Source organism: Acomys russatus, chromosome 25 (assembly GCF_903995435.1).
Source record: "Acomys russatus chromosome 25, mAcoRus1.1, whole genome shotgun sequence".
NCBI lineage: Eukaryota > Metazoa > Chordata > Mammalia > Rodentia > Muridae > Acomys > Acomys russatus.
This window is the reverse complement of record NC_067161.1, coordinates 13,441,344-13,451,734: the sequence shown is the minus strand read 5'-3', so window position 1 is coordinate 13,451,734 and position 10,391 is coordinate 13,441,344. Positions and strand designations below refer to the sequence as shown.

Here is a 10,391-nt window from a genome sequence, read left to right as displayed (position 1 = left end):
CAGGTCCTCGGGCTTGACAGCAAGCAGCTTTACGCACTGAGCCATCCCACCACTCCCACAGCTGCTACTTTTTATACCAGAACCACACCCTTGATCTTTCCCTCCCTGCCTTTTCACACACGTGTGGGCGCCCATGCACACACACACACACACAACTAACATACTACATAGTTACACCACAGCTGCACACAACACATGCAACATTCACACGTGCCACTCACGCTACAGATCACCCACCGTGCATTTCGCCACACATACTCAAGCCGTGGCCATAGGCCAAGCTGGACCCACAGAAGAACAGACTGAGCAAGGGTCTCAATCTTTTATTTCTGTAGAGGTGAGTTGTGAGGGGAGACTAGAGAACGGCCCTGTTGGGGGCTTCATGGCAGAAGGAGGTGGCATCTTTACTTCTACCTCTGGGGTGGGCGTGGCAATGGCAGCAACACAGGACAGCCTGGACCAGCCTGGACAGGAAGACTGGATGCCAGGGCTGCCACCTCGGCGAAGACTTGCCCTAAGGGATCTGAGAGCCCTATAGTCTGGACAACAACATGCAGTTACTTTTCTACAGATCTGATCAAAAGACAGTGCAAACGATGCCTGCGGACACAGTCAATTAAGAATCCGCTGGATTTAGCCTCAGCAGGACTGGGGACTCACACAGTGGAGGACTCCTCTGAATAGGGTAGTGTGGCCAGAGACAACTCCTCCTGTGTCACTGACTTAACATCTAGAGTTGAAATAGCTACCTGTCCTGAACTGTACCCTCCAGAATACCAGGAACCCTGAGGACCCTGATTTTACCCTTCTTCTAGAACAAGTTGTCCTGGCAAGGGTCAGCCAATGAAATCTTTCCCTAGGAATCAGTGGCTGGGCCAGACTAGGCAGGGGATGACTTACTTAGTGGAGGCTAAAGGGCCTCTCTACACAGGGAGGTACCAGTGCTGGGGCCCAGTATCCATCTACTGCCCATTGCCACTTGTGGGGGTGCTGGCTGCCGCAGGCTCCCCAGGGGTAGATTGGAGGGCAGGGCTAGGGCTTGAGTGCAGAGGCTTCCTCAAGAATGGAAATGCCCTGGGGACAAGAAAGTGCTTAGGGCACCGCACCAGTCTCCCCCTGCAGGGGCCTCCCAGCTCGGTGGACATAGGCCACTGGCTTGGCTCACCAGCGCTTGGTCTCCAGTGGGATCACAGCTTCCTCCAGCAGGCCTTTGTACAAGTCAGACTTGAGGAACCTTGGATAGGAGTCCTGCAAGAGACAGTGTCCAGTCTCTGACTCTTGGCTTCCTAGCCAAGCATTGCTGGGGCCACCTCCTGTTTACAGACCCTGCAGGACAGGGTGCTGGGGGGCAACTGTCCCACACTAGCCCAAAGCAAGACCTACAGAGACCTGACAGCCATCTGGTGGGGCCACTAGATTGCAAAACATAGGCAAGACACACCGGCTTCACACATAGAGCAATGGGCCAAGCACCTCAGCCAGGCATGAGGAGCAGAGTGCTTCCACCTCTGCAGGAAAGACAGGGAATGTGGCCATTATGATAACCTTGCCAAGAGCCAGGTGCGGCAGTGCACCTCTTTAATCCCATCCCTCAGGAGGCAGAGGAGGGTGGATCGCTGTGAGTTTGAGGCCAGCGTGGTCTACAGAGTGAATCTAGGACAGCAAGAGCTATTACACAGAGAAACCCTGTCTATAAATAAATAAATAACCAAGCCAGGCCTGCCAGCTTGAGCCCAAGTCAGTGAACTCACAGTCAAGCTTAAAGAACAAAGAGAGAACCCAATTTTTTTTTCTTCAGTTTTCCAGACAGGGGTTCTCTGTGTAACCCTGTAGTAGACCAGGCTAGCCTTGAACTCACAGCAATCCACCTACCTCTGCCTCTGAATTTCCTAGGAATGACTTTAAACTTTTTTTTTTAGATTTATTTATTTATTATGTGTACAGTGCTCTGCCTATATGTACACTTGCACACCAGAAGAGGGCATCAGATCATATTATAGATGGTTGTGAGCCACCATATAGTTGCTGGGAACTGAACTCATGACCTCTGGAAGAGCTGTCAATGCTCTTAACCTCTGAGCCATCTCTCCAGTCTGATTTTAAACTTTTTACCCTTCTGTTCCCAACCCCATTGTGCTAGGAATTCAAACATGCATCATCACACTATTTTTAAAAAAAACTCCCTGTGCCTCCCAAAGTGCTGGGATTAAAGGTGTGTGCCACCATGCCTGGCTTTCCTTGTTGTTTGGTTGGTTTTTAGTTTAGTTTTTGTTTTTGTTTTGAGAAAACAATGGTTGTTTGTTTTTTTGGTTTTTTTTTGTTTGTTTGTTTGTTTGTTTTAGAAAATACAAAGCTAGTCTGAATAACAAGAGACTGTCTCTAATGGTGACACTAATAGTGATTAGTTGTTGCGGATTAGAGCTTATTAAATGTGTTGAAATCTATGATTTTGTGTGTGTGTGTTTGTGAGAGAGAGAGAGAGAGAGAGAGAGAGAGAGAGAGAGAGAGAGAGAGAGAGAGAGAGGATCTCATTGTGCACTGTTGGCTAACCTTTTATTCACAGAGATCCATATGCCTCTGCCTCCCTAAAGGCAGGGCTAAAGGTTTTCGTCACCATGCCTTAAGAAATATATGAATTTATTATGGTATTAAACAACAGCAATTGGCTGAAGCAGGAGCATCACCTACAGGTCAAAGGCCAGTCTGGACATTTATACAGAGTGAGACCCTGATTCAGACAAGCTAAGAACCCCCACTATGCACTAAAAACAAACACTAAGGATTTAGCGAATTATCTTAAACAACAGTAGTGTAAAGAGTGGAACTTTGACCCCATCTATATACCACCAGATGACCGGTGAGGTCTGAACACCACCGCACTGTTTAACTGAAACCAGGGCAGCCAGTGACAGAAACTGTGCTCTCTCCTCATGAAGCCAAACAGGCCAAAACCAATAGAACTGAAAGCGGAGCGGGAAAGGCTATGATGGTGGGGACACCAGGATGTGCCCACCTTCTTCATGAGCATGTAGATGTGCAGCTGCGCTGCATCCAGCACATAGCGGTGTGGCTGTCGCAGCCCCTCCAGGGTCCACTCCATCGTCCGGCTGTCAATGTTGATCCAGCGGGCAGCTCCAGGGGCCAGAAACTGCCTGCGATAGTGATGGTGCAGCATTGGGCCATGCTGGGCCCGAGTGAGGGCCAATTGGCTTTCCACTTCCACACACTTACTGATACACAGCATCCACCAAGGCAGGGACCTGGGCCTGTCCGCCAAAGCGCAGCTCCTCACAGGCCTCCCAGAAGCTGAGGTTTTCCGCTGAGGACAGGACAGGGCAGTAGTCAGGGTTAAGGGGTCCGACTGAGCAGGCTAGATAGAGAATATCTGGGGCGAGGTCCCAGGCAGTAGCATCCCTCTCTTCGGGGTGTCTACAGCAGGAAGGTAGGCTTCTCACCACTGAACTCCTTCTGGAGGAAGTCCATGAAGTGGGCACGCCCCACCGGGTCATCCAGGAGCTCCCGGAAGCTGAAGCTCCATCGCTCAACACGGAGCTTTGTAGGAGCAGCCGCGCTGGATGAGGGGAGGTGGAAACAAGAGAGAGTGGGCTGCTGATCCTGCTGCTACCAGTCCGGGAGCTTTTAGCAATGTCGCCCACCCAAACACCCAGGGCTTACTTGGGCGAATTCATGGCCCAGTAGGTGACATCATCTGTGATCCAGGGGTTGCTGGGCAGGCACCCTGACATGATGGGATCATGCGGGCCGTGCTGGCTGCTGAACTTCAGGTACCTGGGGGTTCCAGGGGCCAATGCAGGGTGGCCTCAGGGACAAGAGGCTCTATAAAGGGTCTGGGTTGGGGAGGGTCTCTTGCCCCTCACTCACGCCTCAAGGCAGGCAGAGGACTTCACCCGGTTCCGGCCCAGCGCCTTCCTGAAGCACTCAATCTAGAACACCAAGGCTTGAGTCACGACTTGGGCTGGAGGGTGGGCATCCCCACACCCCATGTCCCTTGTACCTACCTCACACCTATAGAAATCCGAGCTCTAGGTCTGGAAAACAGGGGAAACTTGCGTTATAAAGCAGCCTTCGGGGTTCAGAAAACCTATGCTACCACCCAGGGTTGAGACCTTGCCCCACTGGGAGTAGCAAAGAGCCCCGTCCTCCTAGCCCTAGCTGAGGCCTCTCACAACCTTTAAATGGAGACTTTGAAGATGTCCTACAAAACCCTATGGTTCTCCAGGCTTCTAGAAATTGCCCCACTTATTATTAGCCTGTCATACTTTCAGATTCTCCGGATCGTGGTGGCCTTGAACTCACTATGTAGCTGAGGACACCTTTGTATTAATGATTCTTCTGCCTTTGCCTCCCGAGTACTATGATTAGATGTGCCTGCTACTAAACTTGGAACTAAAGCATTTTTGGTTGGTTGGTTTTGTTTTTCTTGAGGGGGGAAAGTTGAGTTTTTTTGGGGGGAGTTGTTTTTGTTTTTTGGCTTTTCAAGACAGGGTTTCTCTGTGTAGCCTTAGCTGTCCTGGACTTGCTTTATAGACCAGGCTGGCCTGTGAAGGAGAGCTAAACCTGTTTTTAGGATCCCAAGTGCGGGATTGGAACGGATTTATGAGAGAACAGGTGAGGTTAATCCACTAGAAGACCGACCATCTCGTGCGGGAGCTTGATTGTTGCCAGCTGAAAAGATCCTGTGAACAGACTCTGGGAGGAGCTATATAAATGAGCACAGAACTGGAGGCAGGGGCTTTTTGGAGACTTGGGATAGTTTTGGCTGTTCATCGCTCCACTTGAGACAGTCCTAGAGAGAACACTTGAGGGAAGGGTTCTGGGCTCCGGATCCTGCTGAGGTTCTGGGTTCTGGTTACTCTAGGTTCCATCAGAAGAAATCCTGTTGATTGTGCCAAGAGAATCGCTCCTCGGAACTGATATCCTTATGGTTTTGTTATTGTGTTCATTAATCCTCATTTCCTATTGTTTGGTTAGTTGGGTTATAAGTGACGTATGCTCGGTCACTAAGTTGTTAATAAAGTATATTGGTTAAAAACATTGAGCATACAGGCCTGGAACTCAAGAGATCCACCTGCCTCTGTCTCCCAAGTGCTGGCTGGGATTAAAGGTGTAGGCTACCACGCCCAGCTTGGTAGTGCTAGTGGTTTTTGTTGTTTGGTTTTGTTTTACAATTCATGGTTTCTCTGTGGTGTGGCTGTCCTGTTCTTGAACTCACAGAGATCCGCTTGCCTCTGTCTCCCTAGTGCTGGGACCACCAAGCCTGACTGTTTTGAGACAGAATTTCTTTATGTAGCCCTGGCTGTCCTGGGACTTGCTCTGTAGACCTCAAACTGCTTCTCAAGTGCTGGAATTAACAGCATGTGCCATCATGCCATCATGCCTGGCATGGTGTCTTTTATAAAACATGTATACCAGGGGTCTAGAGAGATGGCTCAGCGGTTAAGAGCATTGACTGTTCTTCCAGTTCAATCCCCAGCACCCACATGGTGGCTCACAACCATCTATAATGAGACCTGGTGCCTTCTTCTGGCCTGTGAGTGTATATGCAGGCAGAGCACCGTATATACGTAATAATAAATAAATCTTTTTTTTTTTTTTAAATGTATACTGAGAAATGCTTCTGGGGTGGGCAGGGTCTGGTTTTACTGAGTCACAACCCCTCTAGGCATCTCTGCATGGCTGGAGTACCCAGGAGACTGGCCACACTGGGCACGGGGCTGAGGCCTCTGACTTCCATTGGTCATCTTAGCTCTCTGCTTTTATATACAAAAAAGTTAGGGGCTGAAGTTAGCAAGATGCTGTGTGACAACAGGGTCTGCTGCCTTGGTTAGGGAGGGCCTGTGTGGACTGGGCTTCGCCTTCTCCAGGTTGGAGATTGCCAGGTCCCCCAGGCCATAGCCTTGCTTGTCATCACTCCCACCACCCCGGGAAGGCTGCCCCTGTTTTATCCTGGGGGAAGAGCCCCTCACCCTCCTCCAGGACCACTACTTACTTACACCCAAGGCAGCAAGTGGGAGAAAAGAGGACACGAGTTACAAAGGGAGCCTGAGATTGGGGTGTAGGAGCCGAGACCAGGCACAGCACCAAATAGGGACCTTGGAGTGGGTGCATCAGGTACGTTTAGGTGGCTCAAAGGATAAACGAATGGGTGAGCAGTCCAAAGAAGCCGGAAGTGGCCCGAGTGCAAGGGCATGTGATAGAGTTCAGGTTAAGGCAACGGCAGTGAGGGTGAGGGCCTGACCATGAGGTGCTTACCGCCTGCATGCGGCTGGAGTTGTAAGAGCCTCTCTCAGGACCCTGCTCCAAGACGTTAGGTGCCCCAGGCTGCAGACGGATGATGAGATGGGGGTGCTAAGCCCCCTAGCCAACAGACCTCAATACCCTCTACTCTTTGGTGTGGGGACTGACATTGCAAGGAAGTCAGGAACTGAGCCCTGACCTGCCCTTGAACCCCATCTCTCTGCCCACTCTGACTCAGGGTGAGCCTCTCAGATAGTAAGCAGATCTCAAGCCATGGGCTAGGACCTATGTTTTTAGGCACCAGCCTCCCTAAAGCCAGTCCCTCTGCTGCAGCTGAGCTCGCCACCTCCCCCCCCCCCCCCCTTGCCTCCTGGAAACCTCAGTCCTGCATAGGCTCTGGTATATTTTAGAGTGAAACTGGCTTGTTCTGTGGCCGTGTCACCTCTACATTATCAAAACAAAAACAAATTTCCTGTTACTCACCAAGACCCTGAAATGAGCTTCCCGGAGCTTAAGAAACCAGTTCTCTCTCTCTCTCTCTCTCTCTCTCTCTCTCTCTCTCTCTCTCTCTCTCTCTCTGGTTTTTTGAGATAGGGTCTCTCTGTGTTAGCCTTGGCTGTCCTGGCGCTTTGTAGACCAGGCTGGCCTCGAACTCACAGCGATCTGCCTGCCTCTGCCTCTCCAGTGCTGGGATTACAGGCGTGTGCCACCACGCCCGCCAAGAAAGCAGTTTTGAGAAAACCTTTCAGCAAAGCGCACAGACCCCTTGTTGTGACAGCCAGGGGCAGTCCTCCGCCCTCACCACACAAGGACTCACAGGGGACTTGTTCACCAGCCAGTATGTCTGCTCCTGACACGAAATGACCAGCCTGTCTCCCTTGCGGCGCTGTTTCGCCGCCCTGCGAGAAGTAGGCAGAGATGAGAGGAAGATAATCCTCCCACGCACAGCACATCCCACACTCGGCCATGGGCTGTGGAGCTTGTGGCGTGATGTTCTTGGCCCCAGGGCTGCCAGCGTCCAGCCTGCCATCCTGAATTCAGGGTCCCACTAGCTGTGGTGTGGTGTCTCACCGCAGCTGCTCTCGAGCCTGCATCACTACTAGATCCCACGCATGGTTGATCTTCTTGTTCAGCTGGGCATAGTGTTCCTGGAGGGCAGCAGGGTATCCAGTGGGTAAAGTGGGCAATCCCCACACAGGCCTACCCCTGGAAATATGGACCCCAGTTCCCATGGACACTGCAGTGAGTTAGTGTGTGTGTGTGTGTGTGTGTGTACCTGGTACAGAAACCAGCTTATCCCATGGGGTCTGTTTTTTTAATTTATACAGTATTCTGCCTGCATGTACACTTGCAGGCCAGAAGAGGGCATCAGATTACATTATAGATAGTTGTGAGCCACCATGTGGTTGCTGGGAAATGAACTCTGGAACTCTGGAAGAGCAGTCTTAACCTCTGAGCCATCTGCCCAGCCCATGTTGTTGTGCTTTTTTTTTTTTTTTTTAAGATTTATTTTTATTTATTATGTATACAGTATTCCTCTGCCTGCACACCAGAAGAGGGCACCAAATCCCAGTATAGATGGTTGTGAGCTACCATATGGTTGTTGGGAATTGAACTCAGGACCTTTGGAAGAGCAGTCAGTGCTCTTAACCTCTGAGCCATCTCTCCAGCTCTGCCATGGGGGAGAGGGGTCTTAAATGGGGCTGCCTCCCCTTCTGAGGACCCTAGGCCTCCCCTGTAGGTATGGGGGGGTGGTCCTCTTGGGGAGACTGCAGGGGGTGAACAGGTATATGTGTGTTATGGAGATAGAGGCCTGGGCTGTGTGCTCTGGGCTTAAGGGCTAAGTCCCACCTTCTCATAGTCTGCCAGGGCCCCTTGTTTCTGGATGTTCTTCTTAGCCAGGTAGATGGCTGGAAGGATAGAACAGAGGGGCCATCGCTGTCCAAACCCGGTGACATTGCTCTGGGACCACTAGGTCCCAGCCTGGCCTAACATCCACTCCACTCACCATAGTCTAGCTCAGCAGCTGGCCACAGCGTGCTTGTCCAGAAGTAGGGTGTCTTGTGCCATGCAGAGAAAATGGTGTCCAAGGCTGCCTTATTTCTCTCCCGGTTACCCACCACTATCTCATTAGCTCCCGGCTACGGCTGGTCAGAGGGTCATCATTATCTCTCTCGCTCCAGCTGACCACTGCCTACTCTCTTTTTTTTTTGGGGGGGGGTAGGGAGCGGTGAGTGAGACAAGGTTTCTTTTCTTTTTTTTTTTTTTTTTTGGTTTTTCGAGACAGGGTTTCTCTGTGTAGCCTTGGCTATCCTGGACTCACTTTGTAGACCAGGCTGGCCTCGAACTCACAGCGATCCGCCTGCCTCTGCCTCCTGAGTGCTGGGATTAAAGGCATGCACCACCACGCCCGGCTGAGACAAGGTTTCTATGTGTAGCCCTGGCTCTTCTGGAACTCACTTTGTAACACTGTAGACAGGCTGGCCCCGAATTTATAGAGATCTGCCAGTCACTGCCTCCTGAGTACAGGGATTAAAGGTTTGTGCCACCACTGCCCATTCTTTCCTCCTGGAACGTGGGGTCCTATAAAGGGACAACTTCTCTGACTCTGAATGCCAGGGGCGCCTGATAATCCACGGGTGTGATCACAGTCTGAGTTTGGGGTGGCCGGTCTCACACACTAAGGTGCAGGGATCCTGTCACCACACCCAGCAGATAATCTTTCAGGACTGGGACCTGCTGGGAGCCCAGACACTGCCTTTTCCATGGCTGCTGCAGCACTGGAGAGTTGAAGAAGCTCCCAGACACTGCCTTTTCCATGGCTGCTGCAGCACTGGAGAGTTGAAGAAGCTCCCTTGACTGGTCTCAGTCCAGTCTTTTGGGGGTGGGGTGGGGGTGGGGGTCCGGTCCAGTGACGTCACAACGTCCCGCTCCAACCCCAGTGAGCTCCGCCCTTCCCTAAGTGGGGAGTGCACCCTACAACCCTTGGCCAGACCTGAAACCTGTAGGGTGTCTCATCCTGCCGGAGCATCAGGCCTCCCGACTCACGCAGGGGGTAGATGTAGCCGTGCTGCGCCAGGAGTGTGCCCAGGTGCAGGGCTTCTGAGGAGAACGAAAGTGAGCGCTCTGCCAACCCCCGCCCCAAACCGTGGTGCGCGGGACTCTCACCCTCCTCGGAGATGCAGAACTTCCGGACCAGCCATTCCACGATGTCTCTGCCTGCACAGGAGAAACGAAGTGGGCAGAGACCGCGGCGCCCTGCTCCCCCAGGGTGTCCACGAGCCTCACCCGCTACAGCGTGGGGAATGACGGTGATCAGAAGGCGCTGGCTTCGCATCTTCACGCCCTGGTCCGGGTCCTGCATACTCACGATCACCCGTTCCATCTGAAGCGAGCGCGAGCGAGGGAGGGTGGAGGAACAACTCAGATCGCGCGCACTTGCCCCCAGGCTCCCCAGGTCACTTCGCGGGGATAACAGACTAGGGCAGTAAAGGCCGGGATCCGGGCCACCCAGTGCGGTCATTATGAACTCCAGTGCTTTCCTGGGTGTCCCCAGTGCTGTTCACCCGCTTCACCTACCACGTTCCACGCCCCCTCTCCTGCCTAAACCCTATGCCCACAGGCGGAGGGCCCACCTTGGTGAGATGTGGCCTCTGCTTGCGGGAGCACCCGCGGTGGAGTGTGCAGCCCGTAAAGGTGGCCATGGCGGATGTCCGAGAGAAGACGCCCCGCCCCATGCTGGCCCCGCCCGCCAAGGTTAACCATGTGAGCCTCGGGGTCCAGGTTCCCGCACTACCTGAACCACCTGAGCCATCGAAGGTGTGACTTGGGAGAGCCTGCAGTGGGGGCAGCCTGAAACCTCAGATGCCTGCCAGGCAGAGGAGCCTGACTTAGTCTGATGATTTACTTACTGCTGCAGGGCTTGGTCTTAGAGATGGGATGGATCTGTCATGGAAGCTCTGGAATAGGACAGGTCTCCATCAGAGTGGAGACAGTATAAAAGGATAAAGCCTAGAAGGGATGGAAGACTCCAGCAGAGGAGCCCGAGGCCAGGTGGCTCCCGTTGGGAGCAGTGGTTTAGGATTTTGGTAGCTACTCTACTATCCATGAGCCTGTAAGGAGTGCAGGGACCA

The 10,391-nt window shown here is 52.5% G+C and overlaps 1 protein-coding gene across 1 annotated transcript; it reads right to left on the bottom strand.

Annotated features, from left to right (window-relative positions):
- Positions 1–674: 674 nt before the first annotated feature.
- On the bottom strand, positions 675–9,972 carry Rgs11 (regulator of G protein signaling 11). The gene is made up of 17 exons (XM_051167990.1): positions 9,894–9,972; positions 9,547–9,643; positions 9,427–9,477; positions 9,254–9,360; positions 8,267–8,318; positions 8,110–8,168; positions 7,330–7,406; positions 7,076–7,157; positions 6,274–6,342; positions 4,020–4,043; positions 3,883–3,944; positions 3,676–3,789; positions 3,456–3,571; positions 3,232–3,319; positions 3,014–3,152; positions 1,166–1,248; positions 675–1,074 (listed from the first exon to the last, which is right to left on the bottom strand). The coding sequence occupies exons 1-17, from the start codon at positions 9,960–9,962 to the stop codon at positions 963–965; spliced, it is 1,401 nt and encodes a 466-aa protein (XP_051023947.1). The 5' UTR covers positions 9,963–9,972; the 3' UTR covers positions 675–962.
- Between the last annotated feature and the right edge of the window lie 419 nt (positions 9,973–10,391).

Bases quoted from the DNA above. Each gene is read 5' to 3' on its own strand.
- Rgs11 (XM_051167990.1), bottom strand. From the start codon at position 9,962: ATGGCCACCTTTACGGGCTGCACACTCCACCGCGGGTGCTCCCGCAAG. The intron at 7,407-8,109 runs GTGGGACTTAGC...GCTGCCCTCCAG, and splicing joins CCCTGGCAGACTATGAGAAG to GAACACTATGCCCAGCTGAA. The intron at 3,320-3,455 runs GTGAGAAGCCTA...TCCTGTCCTCAG, and splicing joins CCTCCAGAAGGAGTTCAGTG to CGGAAAACCTCAGCTTCTGG.